Here is a 27,410-nt window from a genome sequence, read left to right on the forward strand (position 1 = left end):
AAATGTATATGTTCTATCTAAATCATGAAAGAAAGAAAATTGCGTTTACGTCCCTTTAAACATCCTCATTCGAATTTAAATTTTATGTGAACTGAAATGAAAACAAGCTGCTGCCCAGGTGATTAAACGCCTTCACCACATCCATATTACGTGCTTCCTGTATATCTAAAGGCCATAAAGAAAATGCTCTAACGTATCAGAATATTGCTGACATATAGCGCTAGACCATTCATGCACTACTAGGGGTTGCACAAGACTCGCCAGATGTGCACAGCAAGTTCCCACTTGTGGGGCTGGGTTTAACTATTGCCTTTGTAGGGATTAAATACAGTTACATGCAATCAGTAGCACAATTATAAATGGCTCTAACTTATTACTGCATTTTCATTTAGCACACGTGAGTCCCTTTAAGTAGTTCTGTCCTTCCGATCTGTCTACGGTGAAGAAAATAACGGCTGCTGGCCATTCTGTACAAAGTACACATGCTCACTCCCATATGAGCACATTCTTCAATAATTATTATATCATAGTGCCAGTCCTTGGTCTATGACATCATGTAGCCCTGCCCTCTCACACTCACTTGGGTATAGGAAAGACTCCTCTCTCCAACTACCAATCTTCTTGGTATTGCTTGATAAAAATGACCAGAGTGAAATACATAGAAATGACTGTGATCACTAAGCTTTAAGGTTTTGTAAATAGTTTTATTGACTTTATCCGCACAGATACAAGACGCAACAGGGCTTAAGATACATGAAAACAAATAATAAAGGAGGTAAAAATTAGAGAATGTAGGAAGCCTGAGAAAGGAAAGGGATGGGAACGCTGATGGAAAGCATTTTATACTATTGTTAAGTATCAAATAGACCAACAGTTTTCTTTAGTCCTTTATGATAAAATGACACCTCTGGCAGTATTACCCATCACACACCTGGGTGCATTTTATTTAACTTCATGCTTGTATGGTTAGAGAAACAAGCATCTGCAGCCCAGCTTTACAGGAGAGGATGAGTTTTGTGTCTCCTCACAAGCTGCCAGTTCATTACCTCCAGATTAATAAAGACTTTAGCTTGACGGGCTAACTTGACTGGGGGACGTTGTTGACACCTCTGTCCGCTGGCTGGTGGATGTTTCTGAGTCATCTGTAATAGGTCTGCCACACACAGTCTCCAGGATGCACCCTCGGAACTGGTGGATAACAGAAAGGTAGTGAGAGTAATAACAGAGTCCTAGTCCTACACTAGCCCTTCATAAATCAAAAGGAAAATAAGTCTAGATAGAATGTCACTAAATATCTGCTTACACTTCCTTAGTTTAACCATTTGTTTCAAATCCTGCGATCTTTAATAAACTCAGAGGACCAAGGATCTATGAAACTGTCTGACAGAATATCCTGGTGTGATTAGCTCCCCTCTATAACAAGCTATGTACTTGCTGCAGCTGACTGACAGAATACCCTGGAGTGATTAGCTCCCCTTCTATAACTAGCTATGTACTTGCTGCAGCTGACTGATGGAATATCCTGGTGTGATTAGCTCCCCCTCTATAACAGGCTAAGTACTTGCTGCAGCTGACAGAATATCCTGATGTGATTAGCTCCCCCTCTATAACAAGCTATGTACTTGCTGCAGCTGACTAACAGAATATCCTGGTGTGATTAGTGTCCCCTCTATAACAAGCTATGTACTTGCTGCAGCTGACTGACAGAATATTCTATAGTGATTAGCTCCCCCTCTATAACAAGCTATGTACTTGTTGCAGCTGACTGACAGAATATCCTGGTGTCATTAGCTCCCCCTCTATAACAAGCTATGTATTTGCTGCAGCTGACTGACAGATCTTCCTGGTGTGATCAGCTTTCCTCTATAACATGCTATGTGCTTGCTGCAGCTGACTGACAGAATACCCTGGAGTGATTAGCTCCCCTTCTATAATAAGCTATTTACTTGCTGCAGCTGACTGATGGAATAGCCTATTGTGATAAGCTCCCCCTCTATAACAAGCTATGCACTTGCTGCAGCTGACTGACAGAATATTCTGTTGTGATTAGCTCCCCCTCTATAACAAGCTATGTACTTGCTGCAGCTGACTGACAGAATATCCTGGAGTGATTAGCTCCCCATATAACAAGCTATGTACTTACTGCAGCTGACTGACATAACATCCTGGTGTGATTAGCTTTCCTCTATAACATGCTATGTACTTGCTGCAGCTGACTGACAGAATACCCTGGAGTGATTAGCTCCCCTTCTATAACAAGCTATGTACTTGCTGCAGCTGATTGATGGAATATCCTTGTGTGATTAGCTCCCCCTCTATAACAAGCTAATTACTTGCTGCAGCTGACAGAATATCCTGATGTGATTAGCTCCCCCTCTATAACAAGCTATGTACTTGTTGCAGCTGACTAACAGAATATCCTGGTGTGATTAGTGTCCCCTCTATAAAAAGCTATGTACTTGCTGCGCTGACTGACAGAATACCCTGGTGTGATTAGCTCCCACTCTATAACAATATATGTACTTGCTGCAGCTGACTGACAGAATATTCTATAGTGATTAGCTGATGGAATAGCGACTGATGGAATAGCCTATTGTGATAAGCTCCCCCTCTATAACAAGCTATGTTCTTGCTGCAGCTGACTGACAGAATATTCTGGTGTGATTAGCTCCCCCTCTATAACAAGCCATGTACTTGCTGTGGCTGACTGACAGAATATCGTGGTGTGATTAGCTCCCCCTCTATAACAAGTTATGTACTTGCTGCTGCTAACAGACAGAATATCCTGGTGTGATTTGTCTCTCTAAAACAAGCTATGTACTTGCTGCAGCTGACTGACAGAATATCCTGGTGATTAGCTCCCCCTCTATAACAAGCTATGTACTTGCTGCGCTGACTGACAGAATATCCTGGTGTGATTAGCTCCCACTCTATAACAAGATATGTACTTGCTGCAGCTGACTGACAGAATATTCTATAGTGATTAGCTCCCCCTCTAAAACAAGCTATGTACTTGCTGCAGCTGACTGACAGAATATCCTGGTGTGATTAGCTCCCCCTCTATAACAAGCTATGTACTTGTTGCAGCTGACTGACAGAATATCCTGGTGTCATTAGCTCCCCCTCTATAACAAGCTATGTATTTGCTGCAGCTGACTGACAGATCTTCTGACATCTACCCTGGAGTGATTAGCTCCCCTTCTATAATAAGCTATTTACTTGCTGCAGCTGACTGATGGAATAGCCTATTGTGATAAGCTCCCCCTCTATAACAAGCTATGTACTTGCTGCGGCTGACTGACAGAATATCCTGGTGATTAGCTCCCCCTCTATAACAAGCTATGTACTTGCTGCAGCTGACTGACAGAATATCCTTGTGTGATTAGCTCCCCCTCTATAACAAGCTATGTACTTGCTGCAGCTGACTGACAGAATATCCTGGTGATTAGCTCTCACTCTATAACAAGCTATGTACTTGCTGCAGCTGACTGACAGAATATCCTTATGTGATTAGCTCCCCCTCTATAACAAGCTATGTACTTGCTGCAGATGATTGACAGAATATCCTGGAGTGATTAGCTCCCCATATAACAAGCTATGTACTTGCTGCAGCTGACTGACAGAATATCCTGGTGATTAGCTCTCACTCTATAACAAGCTATGTACTTGCTGCAGCTGACAGACAGAATTTCCTGGTGTGATTAGCTCCCCCTCTATAACATGCTATGTGCTTGCTGCAGATGATTGACAGAATATCCTGGAGTGATTAGCTCCCCATATAACAAGCTATGTACTTACTGCAGCTGACTGACATAACATCCTGGTGTGGTTAGCTCCCCCTCTATAACAAGCTATGTACTTGCTGCAGCTGACTGACAGAATATCCTGGTGTGATTAGCTCCCTCTATAACAAGCTATGTTCTTGCTGCAGCTGACTGACGGAATATCCTATTGTGATTAGCTCCCCCTCTATAACAAGCTATGTACTTGCTGCAGCTGACTGACAGAATTTTCTGGTGTGATTAGCTCCCCCTCTATAACAAGCTTTGTACTTGCTGCAGCTGACTGACAGAATATCCTGGAGTGATTAGCTCCCCCTCTATAACAAGCTATGTTCTTGCTGCAGCTGACTGACATAATATTGTGGTGTGATTAGATCCCCCTCTATAACAAGCTATGTACTTGCTGCAGCTTACAGACAGAATATCCAGGTGTGATTTGCTCCCCGTCTTTAACAAGATATGTACTTGCTGCAGATGACTGGCATAATATCCTGGAGTGATTAGCTCCCCCTCTTTAACAAGCTGTGTACTTGCTGCAGCTGACTGACAGAATATGCTGGTGTGATTAGCTCCCCCTCTATAACCAGCTATGTTCTTGCTGCAGCTGACTGACATAATATCCTGGTGTGATTAGCTCCCCTTCTATAACAAGCTATGTTCTTGCTGCAGCTGACTGATGGAATATCCTATTGTGATTAGCTCCCCCTCTATAACAAGCTATGTACTTGCTGCAGCTGAGTGACAGAATATTCTGGTGTGATTAGCTCCCCCTCTATAACAAGCTTTGTACTTGCTGCAGCTGACTGACAGAATATCCTGGAGTGATTAGCTCCCCCTCTATAACAAGCTATGTACTTGCTGCAGCTGACTGACATAATATCCTGGTGTGGTTAGCTTCCCTCTATAACAAGCTATGTACTTGCTGCTGTTGACTGACAGACTATACTGGTGTTATTAACTCCCCGTCTATAACAAGCTATGTACTTGCTGCAGCTGATTGACATAATATCCTGGTGTGGTTAGCTCCCCCTCTATAACAAGCTATGTACTTGCTGCAGCTGACTGACATAATATCCTGGTATGGTTAGCTCCCCCTCTATGACAAGCTATGTACTTTCTGCAGCTGACTGACAGAATATCCTGGTGTGGTTAGCTCCCGCTCTATAACAAGCTATGTACTTGCTGCAGCTGACTGACAGAACATCCTGGTGTGTTTAGCTTCCCTCTATAACAAGCTATGTACTTGCTGCTGTTGACTGACAGATCATCCTTGTGTGTTTAGCTTCCCTCTATAACACGCTATGTACTTGCTGCTGTTGACTGACAGATCATCCTGGTGTGTTTAGCTCCCCCTCTATAACAACCTATGTACTTTCTGCAGCTGACTGACAGAACATCCTGGTGTGCTTAGCTCCCCCTCTATAACAAGCTATGTACTTGCTGCGGCTGACTGACATAATATCGTGGTGTAATTAGCTCCACCTCTATAACAAGCTATGTACTTGCTGCAGCTGACAGACAGAATATCCTGGTGTGATTAACTCCCCCTCTTTAACAAGCTACGTGTTTGCTGCAGCTGACTGACAGAACATCCTGGTGGGGTTAACCCCCCCTCTATAACAAGAAATGTACTTGCTGCAGCTGACTGACAGAATATCCTGGTGTGATTAGCTCCCCCTCTATAACAAGATATGTACTTGCTGTAGCTGACTGGCTTAATATCCTGGTGTGATTAGCTCCCCCTCTATAACAAGCTATGTATTTGCTGCAGCTGACTGACAGAACATCCTGGTGTGGTTAGCTCCCCCTCTATAACAAGCTATGTACTTGCTGCAGCTGACTGACAGAATATCCTGGTGTTATTAGCTCCCCCTCTATAACAAGCTATGTACTTGCTGTAGCTGACTGACATAATATCCTGGTGTGGTTAGATCCCCCTCTATAACAAGCTATGTACCTGCTGCAGCTGACTGACATAATATCCTGGTGTGCTTAGCTCCCCCTCTTTGACAAGCTATGTACTTTCTGCAGCTGACTGACAGAACATCCTGGTGTGCTTAGCTCCCCCTCTATAACAAGCTATGTACTTGCTGCAGCTGACTAACAGAATATCCTGGTGTGATTAGCTCCCTCTCTAACAAGCTATGTATTTGCTGCAGCTGACTGACATAATATCCTGGTGTGGTTAGCTCCCCCTCTATAACAAGCTATGTACTTGCTGTAGCTGACTGACAGAATATCCTGGTGTGATTAGCTCCCCATCTATAACAAGCTCTGTACTTGCAGCTGAATGGCATAATATCCTGGAGTGATTAGCTCCGCCTCTATAACAAGCTATGTACTTGCTGCAGCTGACTTACATAATATCCTGGTGTGGTTAGCTTCCCTCTATAACAAGCTATGTACTTGCTGCTGTTGACTGACAGACTATACTGGTGTTATTAACTCCCCGTCTATAACAAGCTATGTACTTGCTGCAGCTGATTGACATAATATCCTGGTGTGGTTAGCTCCCCCTCTATAACAAGCTATGTACTTGCTGGAGCTGACTGACATAATATCCTGGTATGGTTAGCTCCCCCTCTATGACAAGCTATGTACTTGCTGCTGTTGACTGACAGACTATACTGGTGTTATTAACTCCCCGTCTATAACAAGCTATGTACTTGCTGCAGCTGATTGACATAATATCCTGGTGTGGTTAGCTCCCCCTCTATAACAAGCTATGTACTTGCTGCAGCTGACTGACATAATATCCTGGTATGGTTAGCTCCCCCTCTATGACAAGCTATGTACTTTCTGCAGCTGACTGACAGAATATCCTGGTGTGGTTAGCTCCCGCTCTATAACAAGCTAGGTACTTGCTGCAGCTGACTGACAGAACATCCTGGTGTGTTTAGCTTCCCTCTATAACAAGCTATGTACTTGCTGCTGTTGACTGACAGATCATCCTGGTGTGTTTAGCTCCCCCTCTATAACAACCTATGTACTTTCTGCAGCTGACTGACAGAACATCCTGGTGTGCTTAGCTCCCCCTCTATAACAAGCTATGTACTTGCTGCGGCTGACTGACATAATATCGTGGTGTAATTAGCTCCACCTCTATAACAAGCTATGTACTTGCTGCAGCTGACAGACAGAATATCCTGGTGTGATTAACTCCCCCTCTTTAACAAGCTACGTGTTTGCTGCAGCTGACTGACAGAACATCCTGGTGGGGTTAACCCCCCCTCTATAACAAGAAATGTACTTGCTGCAGCTGACTGACAGAATATCCTGGTGTGATTAGCTCCCCCTCTATAACAAGATATGTACTTGCTGTAGCTGACTGGCTTAATATCCTGGTGTGATTAGCTCCCCCTCTATAACAAGCTATGTATTTGCTGCAGCTGACTGACAGAACATCCTGGTGTGGTTAGCTCCCCCTCTATAACAAGCTATGTACTTGCTGCAGCTGACTGACAGAATATCCTGGTGTTATTAGCTCCCCCTCTATAACAAGCTATGTACTTGCTGTAGCTGACTGACATAATATCCTGGTGTGGTTAGATCCCCCTCTATAACAAGCTATGTACCTGCTGCAGCTGACTGACATAATATCCTGGTGTGATTAGCTCCCCCTCTATGACAAGCTATGTACTTTCTGCAGCTGACTGACAGAACATCCTGGTGTGCTTAGCTCCCCCTCTATAACAAGCTATGTACTTGCTGCAGCTGACTGACAGAATATCCTGGTGTGATTAGCTCCCTCTCTAACAAGCTATGTATTTGCTGCAGCTGACTGACATAATATCCTGGTGTGGTTAGCTCCCCCTCTATAACAAGCTATGTAGTTGCTGTAGCTGACTGACAGAACATCCTGGTGTGCTTAGCTCCCCCTCTATAACAAGCTATGTACTTGCTGCAGCTGACTGACAGAATATCCTGGTGTGATTAGCTCCCTCTCTAACAAGCTATGTATTTGCTGCAGCTGACTGACAGAATATCCTGGTGTGATTAGCTCCCTCTCTATAACAAGCTATGTACTTGCTGAGGCTGACTGACATAATATCCTGGTGTGATTAGCTCCCCCTCTATAACAAGCTATGTACTTGCTGTGGCTGACTGACAGAATATCGTGGTGTGATTATCTCCCCCTCTATAACAAGCTATGTACTTGCTGCAGCTGACAGACAGAATATCCTGGTGTGATTAGCTCCCCCTCTATAACAAGATATGTACTTGCTGCAGCTGACTGGCATAATATCCAGGAGTGATTAGCTCTCCCCTCTTTAACAAGCTATGTACTTGCTGCAGCTGACTGACATAATATCCTGGTGTGATTAGCTCCCCTTCTATAACAAGCTATGTTCTTGCTGCAGCTGACTGACGGAATATCCTATTGTGATTAGCTCCCCCTCTATAACAAGCTATGTACTTGCTGCAGCTGACTGACAGAATATTCTGGTGTGATTAGCTCCCCCTGTATAACAAGCTTTGTACTTGCTGCAGCTGACTGACAGAATATCCAGGTGTGATTTGCTCCCCGTCTTTAACAAGATATGTACTTGCTGCAGATGACTGGCATAATATCCTGGAGTGATTAGCACCCCCTCTATAACAAGCTATGTTCTTGCTGCAGCTGACTGATGGAATATCCTATTGTGATTAGCTCCCCCTCTATAACAAGCTATGTACTTGCTGCAGCTGACTGACAGAATATTCTGGTGTGATTAGCTACCCCTCTATAACAAGCTTTGTACTTGCTGCAGCTGACTGACAGAATATCCTGGAGTGATTAGCTCCCCCTCTTTAACAAGCTATGTTCTTGCTGCAGCTGACTGACATAATATTGTGGTGTGATTAGCTCCCCCTCTATAACAAGCTATGTACTTGCTGCAGCTGACAGACAGAATATCCAGGTGTGATTTGCTCCCCGTCTTTAACAAGATATGTACTTGCTGCAGCTGACTGGCATAATATCCTGGAGTGATTAGCTCCCCCTCTATAACAAGCTATGTACTTGCTGCAGCTGACTGACAGCATATCCTAGTGGGATTAGCTCCCCTTCTATAACAAGCTATGTTCTTGCTGCAGCTGACTGATGGAATATCCTATTGTGATTAGCTCCCCCTCTATAACAAGCTATGTACTTTCTGCAGCTGACAGACAGAATATCCAGGTGTGATTTGCTCCCCATCTTTAACAAGATATGCACTTGCTGCAGATGACTGACAGAATATCCTGGTGTGATTAGCTCCCCCTCTATAACAAGCTATGTATTTGCTGCAGCCTACTGACATAATATCCTGGTGTGGTTAGCTTCCCTCTATAACACGCTATGTACTTGCTGCTGTTGACTGACATAATATCCTGGTATGGTTAGCTCCCCTCTATGACAAGCTATGTACTTTCTGCAGCTGACTGACAGAATATCCTGGTGTGGTTAGCTCCCGCTCTATAACAAGCTATGTACTTGCTGCAGCTGACTGACAGAACATCCTGGTGTGTTAAGCTTCCCTCTATAACAAGCTATGTACTTGCTGCTGTTGACTGACAGATCATCCTGGTGTGTTTAGCTTCCCTCTATAACACGCTATGTACTTGCTGCTGTTGACTGACAGAATATCCGGGTGTTATTAGCTCCCCTTCTATAACAAGCTATATACTTGCAGCAGTTGACTGACATGATATCCTGGTGTGGTTAGCTCCCCCTCTATAACAACCTATGTACTTGCTGAAGCAGACTGACATAATATCCTGGTGTGGTTAGCTCCCCCTCTATGACAAGCTATGTACTTGCTGCTGTTGACTGACAGAATATCCTGTTGTGGTTAGCTCCCTCTCTATAGAAAGCTATGTACTTGCTGCAGCTGACTGACAGAACATCCTGGTTTGATTAGCTTCTCTCTATAACAAGCTATGTACTTGCTGCAACTGACTGACATAATATCCTGGTGTGATTAGATCCCCCTCTATAACAAGCTATGTACTTGCTGCTGTTGACTGACAGAATATTCTGGTGTTATTCGCCCCCCTCTATAACAAGCTATGTACTTGCTGGAGCTGACTGACATAATATCCTGGTGTGGATAGCTTCCCCTCTATGACAAGCTATGTACGTTCTGCAGCTGACTGACAGAATATCCTGGTGTGTTCAGCCTCCCTCTATAACAAGCTATGTACTTGCTGCAGCTGACTGACAGAATATCCTGGTGTGGTTAGCTTCCCTCTATAACAAGCTCTGTACTTGCTGCAGCTGACTGACAGAATATCCTGGTGTGATTAGCTCCCCCTCTATAACAAGCTGTGTACTTGCTGCAGCTGACTGACAGAATATCCTGGTGTGATTAGCTCCCCCTCTATAACATGCTATGTACTTGCTGCAGCTGACTGACATAATATCCTGGTATGGTTACCTCCCCCTCCATGACAAGCTATGTACTTTCTGCAGCTGTCTGACAGAATATCCTGGTGTGGTTAGCTCCCCCTCTATAACAAGCTATGTACTTGCTGCAGCTGACTGACAGAACATCCTGGGGTATTTAGCTTCCCTCTATAACAAGCTATGTACTTGCTGCTGTTGACTGACAGATCATCCTGGTGTGTTTAGCTTCCCTCTATAACACGCTATGTACTTGCTGCTGTTGACTGACAGAATATCCGGGTGTTATTAGCTCCCCTTCTATAACAAGCTATATACTTGCAGCAGCTGACTGACATGATATCCTGGTGTGGTTAGCTCCCCCTCTATGACAAGCTATGTACTTGCTGCAGCTGACTGACATAATATCCTGGTGTGATTAGATCCCCCTCTATAACAAGCTTTGTACTTGCTGCTGTTGACTGACAGAATATTCTGATGTTATTAGCCCCCCCTCTATAACAAGCTATGTACGTGCTGGAGCTGACTGACATAATATCCTGGTGTGGTTAGCTTCCCCTCTATGACAAGCTATGTACTTTCTGCAGCTGACTGACAGAATATCCTGGTGTGTTCAGCCTCCCTCTATAACAAGCTATGTACTTGCTGCAGCTGACTGACAGAATATCCTGGTGTGGTTAGCTTCCCTCTATAACAAGCTCTGTACTTGCTGCAGCTGACTGACAGAATATCCTGGTGTGATTAGCTCCCCCTCTATAACAAGCTATGTACTTGCTGCAGCTGACTGACAGAATATCCTGGTGTGATTAGCTCCCTCTCTATAACAAGCTATGTATTTGCTGCAGCTGACTGACATAATATCCAGGTGTGGTTAGCTCCCCCTCTATAACAAGCTATGTACTTTCTGCAGTTGACTGACAGAATATCCTGGTGGGGTTAGCTCCCCCTCTATAGCAAGCTATGTACTTACTGCAGCTGACTGACATAATATCCTGGTGTGCTTAGCTCCCCCTCTATGACAAGCTATGTACTTTCTGCAGCTGACGGACAGCATATCCTGGTGTGGTTAGCTCCCCCTCTATAGCAAGCTACGTACTTACTGCAGCTGACTGACATAATATCCTGGTGTGCTTAGCTCCCCCTCTGACAAGCTATGTACTTTCTGCAGCTGACTGACAGAACATCCTGGTGTGCTTAGCTCCCTCTCTATAACAAGCTATGTACTTGCTGCAGCTGACTGACAGAATATCCTGGTGTGATTAGCTCCCTCTCTAACAAGCTATGTACTTTCTGCAGCTGACTGACATAATATCCTGGTGTGGTTAGCTCCCCATCTATAACAAGCTCTGTACTTGCTGCAGCTGAATGGCATAATATCCTGGAGTGATTAGCTCCGCCTCTATAACAGGCTATGTACTTGCTGCAGCTGACTGACATAATATACTGGTGTGATTAGCTCCCCCTCTATAACAAGCGATGTACTTGCTGCGGCTGACTGACATAATATTGTGGTGTAATTAGCTCCACCTCTATAACAAGCTATGTACTTGCTGCAGCTGACAGACAGAATATCCTGGTGTGATTAACTCCCCCTCTTTACCAAGATATGTACTTGATGCAGCTGACTGGCATAATATCCTGGAGTGATTAGCTCCCCCTCTATAACAAGCTATGTACTTGCTGCAGCTGGCTGACCGAATATCCTGGTGTGATTAGCTCCCCCTCTATAACAAGCTACGTGTTTGCTGCAGCTGACTGACAGAACATCCTGGTGTGGTTAACTCCCCCTCTATAACAAGATATGTACTTGCTGCAGCTGACTGACAGAATATCCTGGTGTGATTAGCTCCCTCTCTATAACAAGCTATGTACTTGCTGCAGCTGACTGACAGAATATCCTGGTGTGATTAGCTCCCCCTCTATAACAAGATATGTACTTGCTGTAGCTGACTGGCATAATATCCTGGTGTGATTAGCTCCCCCTCTATAACAAGCTACGTATTTGCTGCAGCTGACTGACAGAACATCCTGGTGTGGTTAGCTCCCCCTCTATAACAAGCTATGTACTTGCTGCAGCTGACTGACAGAATATCCTGGTGTGGTTAGCTCCCCCTCTATAACAAGCTATGTACTTGCTGCAGCTGACTGACAGAATATCCTGGTGTGGTTAGCTCCCCCTCTATGACAAGCTATGTACTTTCTGCAGCTGACTGACAGAATATCCTGGTGTGGTTAGCTCCCCCTCTATAGCAAGCTATGTACTTACTGCAGCTGACTGACATAATATCCTGGTGTGCTTACCTCTCCCTCTATGACAAGCTATGTACTTTCTGCAGCTGACTGACAGAATATCCTGGTGTGGTTAGCTCCCCCTCTATAGTAAGCTATGTACTTACTGCAGCTGACTGACAGAACATCCTGGTGTGCTTAGCTCCCCCTCTATGACAAGCTATGTACTTTCTGCAGCTGACTGACAGAACATCCTGGTGTGCTTATCTCCCCCTCTATGACAAGCTATGTACTTTCTGCAGCTGACTGACAAAACATCCTGGTGTGCTTAGTTCCCCCTCTATAACAAGCTATGTACTTTCTGCAGCTGACTGACAGAATATCCTGGTGTTATTAGCTCCCCCTCTATAACATGCTATGTACTTGCTGCAGCTGACTGACATAATATCCTGGTGTGGTTAGCTCCCCCTCTATAACAAGCTATGTACTTGCTGCAGCTGACATAATATCCTGGTGTGCTTATCTCCCCCTCTATGACAAGCTATGTACTTTCTGCAGCTGACTGACAGAACATCCTGGTGTGCTTAGCTCCCCCTCTATAACAAGCTATGTACTTGCTGCAGCTGACTGACAGAATATCCTGGTGTGATTAGCTCCCTCTCTAACAAGCTATGTATTTGCTGCAGCTGACTGACAGAATATCCTGGTGTGATTAGCTCCCCATCTATAACAAGCTCTGTACTTGCTGCAGCTGAATGGCATAATATCCTGGAGTGATTAGCTCCGCCTCTATAACAAGCTATGTACTTGCTGCAGCTGACTGACATAATATCCTGGTGTGATTAGCTACCCCTCTATAACAAGCGATGTACTTGCTGCGGCTGACTGACATAATATTGTTGTGTAATTGGCTCCACCTCTACAACAAGCTATGTACTTGCTGCAGCTGACAGACAGAATATCCTGGTGTGATTAACTCCCCCTCTTTAACAAGATATGTACTTGATGCAGCTGACTGGCATAATATCCTGGAGTGATTAGTTCCCCCTCTATAACAAGCTATGTACTTGCTGCAGCTGGCTGACAGAATATCCTGGTGTGATTAGCTCCCCCTCTATAACAAGCTATGTGTTTGCTGCAGCTGACTGACAGAACATCCTGGTGTGGTTAACTCCCCCTCTATAACAAGATATGTACTTGATGCAGCTGACTGACAGAATATCCTGGTGTTATTAGCTCCCCCTCTATAACAAGATATGTACTTGCTGTAGCTGATTGGCATAATATCTTGGTGTGATTAGCTCCCCCTCTATAACAAGCTACGTGTTTGCTGCAGCTTACTGACAGAACATCCTGGTGTGGTTAACTCCCCCTCTATAACAAGATATGTACTTGATGCAGCTGACTGACAGAATATCCTGGTGTTATTAGCTCCCCCTCTATAACAAGCTATGTACTTGCTGCAGCTGACTGACATAATATCCTGGTGTGGTTAGCTCCCCCTCTATAACAAGCTATGTACTTGCTGCAGCTGACATAATATCCTGGTGTGCTTAGCTCCCCCTCTATGACAAGCTATGTACTTTCTGCAGCTGACTGACAGAATATCCTGGTGTGGTTAGCTCCCCCTCTATAGCAAGCTATGTACTTACTGCAGCTGACTGACATATTATCCTGGTGTGCTTAGCTCCCCCTCTATAACAAGCTATGTACTTGCTGCTGTTGACTGACAGAATATCCTGGTGTTATTAGCTCCCCCTCTATAGCAAGCTATATACTTGCTGGAGCTGACAGACATAATATCCTGGTGTGGTTAGCTCCCCCTCTATGGCAAGCTATGTACTTTCTGCAGCTGACTGACAGAATATCTTGGTGTGTTCAACTTCCCTCTTTAACAAGCTCTGTACTTGCTGCAGCTGACTGACAGAATATCCTGGTGTGATGAGCTCCCCCTCTATAACAAGCTATGTACTTGCTGCAGCTGACTGACAGAATATCCTGGTGTGATTAGCTCCCCCTTTATAACAAGCTATGTACTTGCTGCAGCTGACTGACATAATATCCTGGTGTGGTTAGCTCCCCCTCTATAACAAGCTCTGTACTTGCTGCAGCTGACTGACAGAATATCCTGGTGTGATTAGCTCCCCCTCTATAACAAGCTATGTATTTGCTGCAGCTGACTGACAGAACATCCTGGTGTGGTAAGCTTCCCTCTATAACAAGCTATGCACTCTCTGCTCTTGACTGACAGAATATCCTGGTCTTATTAGCTCCCCCTCTATAACAAGCTCTGTACTTGCTGCAGCTGACTGACATAATATCCTGGTGTGGTTAGCTCCCCCTCTATAAAAAGCTATGTACTTTCTGCAGCTGACTGACAGAATATCCTGGTGTGGTTAGCTCCCCCTCTATAGCAAGCTATGTACTTGCTGCAGCTGACTGACAGAACAGCCTGGTGTGATTAGCTCCCCCTCTATAACAAGCTATGTACTTGCTGCAGCTGACTGACAGAATATCCTGGTGTGATTAGCTCCCACTCTATAACAAGCTATGTACTTGCTGCAGCTGACTGATATAATATCCTGGTGTTATTAGCTCCCCCTCTACAACAAGCTATGTACTTGCTGGAGCTGACTGACATAATATCCTGGTGTGGTTAGCTCCCCCTCTATGACAAGCTATGTACTTTCTGCAGCTGACTGACAGAATATCCTGGTGTGTTCAGCTTCCCTCTATAACAAGCTCTGTGCTTGCTGCAGCTGACTGACAGAATATCCTGGTGTGGTTAGCTTCCCTCTATAACAAGCTATGTACTTGCTGCAGCTGACTGACAGAATATCCTGGTGTTATTAGCTCCCCCTCTATAACAAGCTCTGTACTTTCTGCAGCTGACTGACAGAATATCCTGGTGTTATTAGCTCCCCCTCTATAACAAGCTCTGTACTTGCTGCAGCTGACTGACAGAATATCCTGGAGTGATTAGCTCACCCTCTATAACAAGCTCTGTACTTGCTGCAGCTGACTGACAGAATATCCTGGTGTGATCAGCTCCCCCTCTATAACAAGCTCTGTACTTGCTGCAGCTGACTGACAGAATATCCTGGTGTGATCAGCTCCCCCTCTATAACAAGCTATGTACTTGCTGCAGCTGACTGACAGAATATCCTGGTGTGATCAGCTCCCCCTCTATAACAAGCTCTGTACTTGCTGCAGCTGACTAACAGAATATCCTGGTGTGATCAGCTCCCCCTCTATAACAAGCTATGTACTTGCTGCAGCTGACTGACAGAATATCCTGGTCTGATCAGCTTGTTAGTGGTGCCCAGGGTGAGCCCTGAACACTTTTGCTGTTTGAAGCAATAAAAGGCAAGTTATTTGCTCCATTATCCTTCATGAAAAAAATTATCACAGCTCCTATTGCAGTTAACCTGAGATTTAGGTTTTAATTAGTGAAAATAGTCATTGAAATTTCCTGCATCTTAGATACCAAATAGCAGCAGTTTAGTATATAAGATGCACAGAGCTAAAATAATCAGTTTGTATATGTAACTTGCTGCCAAAACATGTAGTTTTCTGTTGTTCATTGTAATATTTTCCTTTACAATCACGTTTGTTTTATACCTGTAAGTATTATTTACCACTAAATGCAGTAACTATATATTAGGTATCTATATCTGCCTCCTCACCTGCTTGTTCATGAAGCAATATATTATGGGGTTGTACACACAGGCGCTCTTGGAGAAGAAGGCCGGTATGGTGACAAGTCGCAGGTCCATTTCATGGTTGCGATTATTCACCATATACATAGCCATGGCAGCATACGGCACATAACACGTACAGTAGGAGCCAATCATGGCAATCACCATGCGCGATACCTCACGCTCGGCCTTCTGGGTGGTGGCGGATTCCTGCTGCTGTGCTGCCACCTGTAGGTGATGAGAATTTATTGGAATAATTGTGATATATATAAAAATTCTTGTTACGTTCCAATCATGCAGTAAGGCTTGCTGTACATGGGTAGTAGGGCTTGTACAATGGAAGTGGGGCTTGTAGTACAAGGGCAGTAGGGTTTGGTGTACATGGGCATTAGGGTTTGGTGTATGTGGGCAATAGGGCTTGTTGCACGAGGTCAGTAGGTTTTGTACGTAGGCAATAAAGCTTGTTGCATGGGGGAAGTAGGGTTTGTACAAGGGCAGTAGGGCTTGGTGCACAAGGGCAGTAGGGTTTGTACGAAGGCAGTAGGGATTGGTGCACAAGGGCAGTAGGGCTTGGTGTACATGGGCATTAGGGTTTGGTGTATGTGGGCAATAGGGCTTGTTGCACGAGGTCAGTAGGTTTTGTACGTAGGCAATAAAGCTTGTTGCATGAGGGCTTATAGGTAATAGGGCTTGTTGCATGGGGGAAGTAGGGTTTGTACAAGGGCAGTAGGGCTTGGTGCACAAGGGCAGTAGGGTTTGTACGAAGGCAGTAGGGATTGGTGCACAAGGGCAGTAGGGCTTGGTGTACATGGGCATTAGGGTTTGGTGTATGTGGGCAATAGGGCTTGTTGCACGAGGTCAGTAGGTTTTGTACGTAGGCAATAAAGCTTGTTGCATGAGGGCTTATAGGTAATAGGGCTTGTTGCATGGGGGAAGTAGGGTTTGTACAAGGGCAGTAGGGCTTGGTGCACAAGGGCAGTAGGGTTTGGTGCACAAGGGCAGTAGGGTTTGTACGAAGGCAGTAGGGCTTGGTGTACATGGGCATTAGGGTTTGGTGTTTGTGGGCAATAGGGCTTATTGCACGAGGTCTGTAGGTTTTGTACGTAGGCAATAAAGCTTGTTGCATGGGGGAAGTAGGGTTTGTACAAGGGCAGTAGTGTTTGTACGAAGGCAGTAGGGTTTATACAAGGGTAGTAGGGCTTGGTGTACGTGGGCAATAGGGCTTGTAGCATGAGGGCAGTAGCGTTGGTGCACAAGGGCAGTAGGGCTTGGTGTACGTGGGCACGAGGGCAGTAGGGTTTGTACAAGGGCAGTAGGGTTTGTTGCACAAGGGCAGTAGGGTTTGTACAAGGGCAGTAGAGCTTGGTCACGAGGGCAGTAGGACTTGTTACACAAGGGCAGTAGGACTTGTTACACAAGGGCAGTAGGGTTTGTACAAGGGCAGTAGGGCTTGTTGCACAAGGGCAGTAGGGTTTGTACAAGGGCAGTAGAGCTTGGTGCACGAGGGCAGTAGGACTTGTTACACAAGGGCAGTAGGGTTTGTACAAGGGCAGTAGAGCTTGGTGCACGAGGGCAGTAGGACTTGTTACACAAGGGCAGTAGAGCTTGGTGCACGAGGGCAGTAGGACTGGTTACACAAGGGCAGTAGGGTTTGTACAAGGGCAGTAGGGTTTGTACAAGGGCAGTAGGGCTCGGTGCACGAGGGCAGTAGGACTTGTTACACAAGGGCAGTAGGGTTTGTACAAGGGCAGTAGGGCTTGTTGCACATGGGCAGTAGGGTTTGTACAAGGGCAGTAGAGCTTGGTGCACGAGGGCAGTAGGACTTGTTACACAAGGGCAGTAGGGTTTGTACAAGGGCAGTAGGGTTTGTACAAGGGCAGTAGAGCTTGGTGCAGGAGGGCAGTAAGGCTTGGTGTATGTGGGCAGTAGGGTTTGTACAAGGGCAGTAGGATTTGTACAAGAGTAGTAGGGTTTGTACATGGGCAGTAGGGCTTGGTGCACGTGGGCAATAGGACTTGTTGCACAAGGGCAATAGGGTTTGTACAAAGGCAGTAGGGCTTGGTGCACGTGGGCAATAGGACTTGTTGCACAAGGGCAATAGGGTTTGTACAAAGGCAGTAGGGCTTGGTGCACGTGGGCAATAGGACTTGTTGCACGTGGGCAATAGGGTTTGTACAAAGGCAGTAGGGCTTGGTGCACATGGGCAATAGGACTTGTTGCACAAGGGCAATAGGGTTTGTACAAAGGCAGTAGGGCTTGGTGCACGTGGGCAATAGGACTTGTTGCACAAGGGCAATAGGGTTTGTGCAAAGGCAGTAGGGCTTGGTGCACGTGGGCAATAGGACTTGTTGCACAAGGGCAATAGGGTTTGTACAAAGGCAGTAGGGCTTGGTGCACAAGGGCAATAGGGTTTGTACAAAGGCAGTAGGGCTTGGTGCACAAGGGCAATAGGGTTTGTACAAAGGCAGTAGGGCTTGGTGCACGTGGGCAATAGGACTTGTTGCACAAGGACAATAGGGTTTGTACAAAGGCAGTAGGGCTTGGTGCACGTGGGCAATAGGACTTGTTGCACAAGGGCAATAGGGTTTGTACAAAGGCAGTAGGGCTTGGTGCACGTGGGCAATAGGACTTGTTGCACAAGGGCAATAGGGTTTGTACAAAGGCAGTAGGGCTTTGGGATGTCAGTGGCCAGAGGGTGCCACAGAACACATTATTGGTTGTGTGCGGTCTGCAGTGCTTTTCTAAGAGGAAACAAAGCTTGGGCCACAGTCTCACCTGCTGACATCCTTACTATACAGAGATCTCATAGTGTGAGAATGTTGCTACCTGAATTGATGGTGAGTGCTGCAGCATTGAGTTTACATCCAGGGCGGCAATATTTCCTGTTAAATTTCTACAGTCACTTTGTGTTTATAGGGACGATATAGTCATGAAGCCATTATGACCTTCAGTATTATGACGGTGTTGAACCGATGCACAGAGGGCATTATTATAACTTGTCCAGTAGTTAAGGGAGTCATTTGTAAAGTCCCATTCTGTCAAAATTCTCATTTACAGATAAAATGCCACAATAGCGTTAGGTGTACAAGTCAAGCTTACATGAAGGGGAGAGGGGGCTGCTAGTTTAAAACTGCAGTTGTTTTCTATTTGTACATATTTGTTAAGGGAGAGGTATCAGATAGACAGGAAACATATTAATGTAGGTTGTATACATCCCTGAACAGATATACACTAAACCCAATTTCTTTTACAAAGATATGACGAGTCCACAGATTTCATCCTTACTTGTGGGATATTAACCTCCTGCTAACAGGAAGTGGCAAAGAGCACGACAGCATAGCTGTATATATAGCCCCTCCCTTCCCCTCCACCCTCAGTCATTCTCTTTGCCTGTGTTATACTAGGAAGACATGGTAAAGTGAGGTGTTAGTTTTAGTTTCTTCAATCAAGAAGTTTTTTATTTTAAATGGTACTGGTGAGTACTATTTTTCTCAGGGGGTTATAAAAGAAGATTTCTGCCCTGAGGTTGATGATCTTAGCAGTTGTAACTAAGATCCACGCTGGTTCCCACAAGACTTCTGAAGGTAACCATGAGACATCTTCAGTGTGGAGACCGGTTTCATGCTACAAGCAGCATTAAGGTATGTGCAGCCTTTTATTTTCTGAAGAGACTTGGTGTATCAGAACTGGCTGGCATTTATTTCCTTATATGGGAATGGGGTAAGCGGTAGTCCTGTTTCCCAGAAGGGAGAGGCATAGGAACGTTTTATAGATAAACTGTTAAACATTTTATTTTTTATTTGTTTGTCCAGCATGATTTGCTGGGATGTGTTTTGGGTATGTTTTGTGTTCCACTTGTTAAACCGCTTCCCATGCGGTTGTGTTTGGGCCTACTCCAACTTCGGTCTTAAGTGGCGGGGCTTGTCTTCGAGCGCTCAGATGCGCACTTCCTTCTGGCAGAGGAGCAGCAAGCAGTAACTCTGGTTGCTCCTGGACAGTAGTCTCTGGCTTGGAGTGTTGGCTATTGATTTCGAAGTACCCTGGGGGCAGGTAGGCGCCACAACAGTGCTGTGGCGAGGTGCAGAGGGTGCTTTTTTGTAAACTGATATATTTTTCTTTAGAGCCTTATTTTTTCACCTTTCTCATAGGGTGCAATTATTTTTGGATATACTAATTAGTTTTAGTGAATTTTAAAAGCAAATTAACGTTATTTAAGCAGTTTTGGAAAAATGGTTCACTTTTTCTTTCTTAAAGGCACAGTACACGTTTTTCAAAGTTTTATTTAAAACAATAAATAAAGTGTTTAAACGACTTTTGTGGCTATTATTAGTCTGTTCAACATGTCTGACATTGAGGATTCTCATTGTTCTATGTGTTTAGAAGCTATTGTGGAACCCCCTCTTACATTGTGTACCTCTTGTACTGAAACGGCCTTACATTGTAAAGACCATGGCCTAGATTTGGAGTTTGGCGGTAGCCGTGAAAACCAGCGTTAGAGGCTCCTAACGCTGGTTTTAGGCTACCTCCGGTATTTGGAGTCAGTCAAAATAGGGTCTAACGCTCACTTTTCAGCCGCGACTTTTCCATACCGCAGATCCCCTTACGTAAATTGCGTATCCTATCTTTTCAATGGGATCTTTCTAACTCCTGTATTTAGAGTCGTGTCTGAAGTGAGCGTTAGAATTCTAACGACAAAACTCCAGCCGCAGAAAAAAGTTAGTAGTTAAGAGCTTTCTGGGCTAACGCCGGTTCATAAAGCTCTTAACTACTGTACTCTAAAGTACACTAACACCCATAAACTACCTATGTACCCCTAAACCGAGGTCCCCCCACATCGCCGCCACTCGATTAAATTTTTTAACCCCTAATCTGCCGACCGCCACCTACGTTATACTTATGTACCCCTAATCTGCTGCCCCTAACACCGCCAACCCCTATATTATATTTATTAACCCCTAACCTGCCCCCCACAACGTCGGCGCCAGCTACCTACAATAATTAACCCCTAATCTGCCGACCGCAAAGCGCCGCTACTTACGTTATCCTTATGTACCCCTAATCTGCTGCCCCTAACACCGCCGACCCCTATATTATATTTATTAACCCCTAATCTGCCCCCCACAACGTCGCCTCCACCTGCCTACACTTATTAACCCATAATCTGCCGTCCCGCACCGCACCGCTATTATAATAAAGTTATTAACCCCTAATCCGCCTCACAAACCCTATAATAAATAGTATTAACCCCTAATCTGCCCTCCCTAACATCGCCGACACCTAACTTCAAACATTAACCCCTAATCTGCCGACCGGAGCTCACCGCTATTCTAATAAATGTATTAACCCCTAAAGCTAAGTCTAACCCTAACACTAACACCCCCCTAAGTTAAATGTAATTTTAATCTAACGAAATTAATTAACTCTTATTAAATAAATTATTCCTATTTAAAGCTAAATACTTACCTGTAAAATAAACCCTAATATAGCTACAATATAAATTATAATTATATTATAGCTATTTTAGGATTAATATTTATTTTACAGGTAACTTTGTATTTATTTTAACCAGGTACAATAGCTATTAAAAAGTTAAGAACTATTTAATAGCTAAAATAGTTAAAATAATTACAAATTTACCTGTAAAATAAATCCTAACCTAAGTTACAATTAAACCTAACACTACACTATCAATAAATAAATTAAATACAATACCTACAAATAACTACAATGAAATAAACTAACTAAAGTACAAAAAATACAAAAGAACTAAGTTACAAAAAATAAAAAAATATTTACAAACATAAGAAAAATATTACAACAATTTTAAACTAATTACACCTACTCTAAGCCCCCTAATAAAATAACAAAGCCCCCCAAAATAAAAAAATGCCCTACCCTATTCTAAATTACTAAAGTTCAAAGCTCTTTTACCTTACCAGCCCTGAACAGGGCCCTTTGCGGGGCATGCCCCAAGAAGTTCAGCTCTTTTGCCTGTAAAAAAAAAAACATACAATACCCCCCCCAACATTACAACCCACCACCCGCATACCCCTAATCTAACCCAAACCCCCCTTAAATAAACCTAACACTAAGCCCCTGAAGATCTTCCTACCTTATCTTCACCATACCAGGTTCACCTATCGATCCAGAAGAGCTCCTCCAATGTCCTGATCCAAGCCCAAGCGGGGGGCTGAAGAGGTCCATGATCCGGATGAAGTCTTCATCCAAGCGGGAGCTGAAGAGGTCCATGATCCGGATGAAGTCTTCTATCAACGGCATCTTCCATCCGACGCGGAACATCCATCCTGGCCGACGACTGAACGACGAATGACGGTTCCTTTAAATGACGTCATCCAAGATGGCGTCCCTCGAATTCCGATTGGCTGATAGGATTCTATCAGTCAATCGGAATTAAGGTAGGAATATTCTGATTGGCTGATGGAATCAGCCAATCGGATTGAACTTGATTCTGATTGGCTGATTCCATCAGCCAATCAGAATATTCCTACCTTAATTCCGATTGGCTGATAGAATCCTATCAACCAATCGGAATTCGAGGGACGCCATCTTGGATGACATCATTTAAAGGAACCGACATTCGTCGTTCAGTCGTCGGCCAGGATGGATGTTCCGCGTCGGATGGAAGATGATGGCTCCCGAAGAAAGAAGATTGAAGATGCCGTTGATAGAAGACTTCATCCGGATCATGGACCTCTTCAGCTCCCGCTTGGATGAAGACTTCATCCGGATCATGGACCTCTTCAGCTCCCGCTTGGATGATGACTTCAGCCGGATCATGGACCTCTTCAGCCCCCCGCTTGGGCTTGGATCAGGACATCGGAGAGCTCTTCTGGATCGATCGGTGAACCTGGTATGGTGAAGATAAGGTAGGAAGATCTTCAGGGGCTTAGTGTTAGGTTTATTTAAGGGGGGTTTGGGTTAGATTATGGGTATGTGGGTGGTGGGTTGTAATGTTGGGGGGGGGTATTGTTTGTTTTTTTTTTACAGGCAAAAGAGCTGAACTTCTTGGGGCATGCCCCGTAAAGGGCCCTGTTCAGGGCTGGTAAGGTAAAAGAGCTTTGAACTTTAGTCATTTAGAATAGGGTAGGGCATTTTTTTATTTTGGGGGGCTTTGTTATTTTATTAGGGGGCTTAGAGTAGGTGTAATTAGTTTAAAATTGTTGTAATATTTTTCTTATGTTTGTAAATATTTTTTTATTTTTTGTAACTTAGTTCTTTTTTATTTTTTGTACTTTAGTTAGTTTATTTCATGGTAGTTATTTGTAGGCATTGTATTTAATTTATTTATTGATAGTGTAAATAGCTATAATATAAATATAATTTATATTGTAGCTATATTAGGATTTATTTTACAGGTAAGTATTTAGCTTTAAATAGGAATAATTTATTTAAGAGTTAATTAATTTCGTTAGATTAAAATTATATTTAATTTAGGGGGGTGTTAGTGTTAGGGTTAGACTTAGCTTTAGGGGTTAATACATTTATTAGAATAGCGGTGAGCTCCAGTTGGCAGATTAGGGGTTAATAATTGAAGTTGGGTGTCGGCGATGTTAGGGAGGGCAGATTAGGGGTTAATACTATTTATTATAGGGTTAGTGAGGCAGATTAGGGGTTAATAACTTTATTTTAATAGCGGTGCGGTCCGGTCGGAAGATTAGGGGTTAATAAGTGTAAGCAGGTGGAGGCGACGTTGTGGGGGGCAGATTAGGGGTTAATAAATATAATATAGGGGTCGGCGGTGTTAGGGGCAGCAGATTAGGGGTACATAGGGATAATATAAGTAGCGGCGGTTTACGGAGCGGCAGATTAGGGGTTAAAAATAATATGCAGGGGTCAGCGATAGCGGGGGCGGCAGAATAGGGGTTAATAAGTGTAAGGTTAGGGGTGTTTAGACTCGGGGTACATGTTAGGGTGTTAGGTGCAGACGTAGGAAGTGTTTCCCCATAGCAAACAATGGGGCTGCGTTAGGAGCTGAACGCGGCTTTTTTGCAGGTGTTAGGTTTTTTTTCAGCTCAAACAGCCCCATTGTTTCCTATGGGGGAATCGTGCACGAGCACGTTTTTGAGGCTGGCCGCGTCCGTAAGCAACTCTGGTATCGAGAGTTGCAGTTGCGTTAAATATGCTCTACGCTCCTTTTTTGGAGCCTAACGCTGACATTATATGGACTCTCAATACCAGAGTTATTTTTATGGTGCGGGCCAGAAAAAAGCCAGCGTTAGATACGCGGGTCGTTACCGACAAAACTCTAAATCTAGCCGCATATTTTAGGTCAAGATAGTGTGCTTAAGGATGATTCTCAATCTGAAGAGAATCAGGATATGCCATCCAATTATCCCCAAGTGTCAAAACCTTTAACACCCACACAATCGACGCCCAGTACCTCTAGTGCGTGTAATTCTTTTACTCTGCAGGAGATGGCTGCAGTTATGTCAAGTACCCTTACTGAGGTATTATCTAAATTACCAGTGTTGCAGCGTAAATGCAGTAAGTCAAGTATTAATGTGAATACTGAATCCTCTGATGCTTTATTAGCTATTTCCGATGTACCCTCACAGTGTTCTGAGTTGGGGGTCAGGGAATTGCTGTCTGAGGGAGAAATTTCAGACTCAGGGAATGTGTTACCTCAGACAGATTCGGACGTTATGTCCTTTAAATTTAAGCTTGAACACCTCTGTCTGTTACTTCGGGAGGTCTTAGCGACTTTGGATGATTGTGATCCTATTATGATACCACCAGAGAAATTGTGTAAAATGGACAAATATCTAGAAGTGCCCACTTATACTGATGTTTTTCCGGTTCCTAAAAGAATTTCAGAAATTATTAAGAAGGAATGTGATAGACCAGGTTATACCGTTTTCTCCCCCTCCTACTTTTAAGAAAATGTTTCCCATATCGGACACCATTCGGGACTTGTGGCAAACCAAGGTGGAGGGAGCTATATCTACTCTGGCTAAGCGTACAATTATACCCATTGAGGACAGTTGTGCTTTCAAAGACCCTATGGATAAAAAATTATAGGTTCTCCTAAAGAAATTGTTTATTAATCAGGGTTTTCTTTTACAACCTACTGCTTGCATTGTTCCAGTAACTACTGCAGCAGCTTTTTGGTTTGAAGCTCTGGAAGAGTCCCTGAAGGTTAAGACTCCGTTAGATGACATTTTGGATAGAATTAAGGCTCTCAAGCTAGCTAATTCTTTTATTATTGATGCCGCTTTTCAAATTGCTAAATTAGCTGTGAAAAATGCAGGATTTGCTATTTTAGCACGTAGAGCGTTGTGGCTCAAACCTTGGTCTGCTGATGTGTCATCGAAGCATAAGCTTTTAGCTATTCCCTTTAAAGGTAAGACCCTTTTCGGGCCAGAATTGAAGGAAATCATTTCTGACATTACAGGAGGTAAAGGCCATGCTCTACCTCAGGATAAGTCTGTTAAGATGAGGGGTAGACAGAATAATTTTCGTTCCTTTCGGAATTTTAAGGGAGGACCTTCTACTTCCTCTTCCTCCTCAAAGCAGGAAGGGAATTTTACCCAATCTAAGTCAGTCTGGAGACCCAACCAAAATTGGAATAAAGGGTAAACAATCTAAGAAACCCGCTGCTGCTACTAAGACAGCATGAAGGGGTAGCCCGCGATCCAGGACCGGATCTAGTAGGGGGCAGACTTTCTTTCTTTTACAAAGATATGATGAGTCCACGGATTTCATCGTTACTTGTGGGATATTAACCTCCTGCTAACAGGACGTGGCAAAGAGCACCACAGCAGAGCTGTATATATAGCCCCTCCCCTTCCCCTCCACCCTCAGTCATTCTCTTTGCCTGTGTTATACTAGGAAGACATGGTAAAGTAAGGTGTTAGCTTTAGTTTCTTCAATCAAGAAGTTTTTTATTTTAAATGGTACCGGTGCGTATTATTTTCCTCAGGGGGATATGGAAGATTTCTGCCCTGAGGTTTGATGATCTTAGCATTTGTAACTAAGATCCACGCTGGTTCCCACAAGATTTCTGAAGGTAACCATTAGACATCTTCAGTGTGGAGATCGGTTTCATGCTACAAGCAGCATTAAGGTATGTGCATCCTTTTTTCTGAGGAGACTTGGTGTATCAGAACTGGCTGGCATTATTTCCCTGTATGGGAATGGGGTAAGCAGTAAAACCTATTTTAATAAGAGGGGTGTTACTGGAGTCCCTATTTTATATTTATCATTAGTTGATATTTGGGCATTATGTGACATGGGAGACAATATAAAAAAACGATGTTTTATGTTTTTTTATTTTTGGCACTTAAAACTTATTGGTTTTATGCTTGAGGGTTATATTGTGCGTGTATTTTTACTTTAGTCCAAAACTGCATTTCCATGCGGTGTTGTTTGGCCTACTCTGACTTTTGACATTAAGGGGCGGAGCCTATTTTGGCGCAATTTCTTCAGGCTTAGCAGCAGCAAACAGTAACTTGGTGGCTCCTGGACTGTGTAGCTGGTCTGAAGGTTTGGAAACTTGATTTGAAGTACCCTGGGGGCAGGTAGGCGCCACAGCAGAGCTGTGGCAAGGTGCAGAGTGTATTTTTATCTTTCTTTTTACTACAGGTTGATATAAGTACTTCTAAAGCCTTATTTCTGCCCTTGCTTCTGGGTGCAGTCATTTTTGGATTAACCAATGATATTAAGTTCAATTTGGGAATAATTTAACGTTTTTTGTGCATTTTAAGTGTTTAAACAACTTTTGTGGTATTACTAGTCTGACATTGAGGTTTCTCATTGTTCTATGTGTTTAGAAGCTATTGTGCAACCCCCTCTAACATTGTGTTACCTTTGTACTGAAAGGGCTTTACAATGTAAAAAGCATATTTTAAATAAAGTAAGTGTGCCTAGGGATGATTCTCAGTCTGAAGAGAATCAGGATATGCCATCCAATTCTCCCCAAGTGTCACAACCTTTTGCCCACACAAGCGATGCCTAGTACTTCTAGTGCATCTAATTCCTATACTCTGCAGGAGATGGCTGCAGTTATGTCAACTACCCTTACAGAGGTATTGTCTAAATTACCAGTGTTGCAGGCAGGGCCGTCTTTAATATTGACTGGACCCTGGGCAAACATTTTCTTGGGGCCCCCCCATGCAATTTCACTCTCCACCCCAACATCCCAGAAAACAACTAAATCAATTTATTTTATCATGTTCTTTTAAATTATTAGTCCAACAGTTGATCATCCACTGCTGGGCTAATCATTAAAAAAAATTGCAATATGTGAAACTGGACCTAAGCAGTACTAATCAGTAAATAAATATATAAATTCCTCCACTCTGGATTAATTTAATATGC

General features: G+C 43.9%; 1 protein-coding gene across 1 annotated transcript in view; it reads right to left on the reverse strand.

Moving 5' to 3' along the window:
- Positions 1-1,065: 1,065 nt before the first annotated feature.
- OPN1SW (opsin 1, short wave sensitive) overlaps positions 1,066-27,410 on the reverse strand; it is a 278,043-nt gene continuing 251,698 nt past the window's right edge. The window contains exons 4-5 of the mRNA XM_053716323.1: positions 16,062-16,301; positions 1,066-1,188 (exon numbers count right to left, since the gene is read on the reverse strand). Of these exons, the coding sequence (XP_053572298.1) occupies positions 1,066-1,188; positions 16,062-16,301 (363 nt within the window). The remainder of the gene's footprint in view (positions 1,189-16,061; positions 16,302-27,410) is intronic.

This window comes from Bombina bombina, chromosome 6, assembly GCF_027579735.1.
Source record: "Bombina bombina isolate aBomBom1 chromosome 6, aBomBom1.pri, whole genome shotgun sequence".
NCBI lineage: Eukaryota > Metazoa > Chordata > Amphibia > Anura > Bombinatoridae > Bombina > Bombina bombina.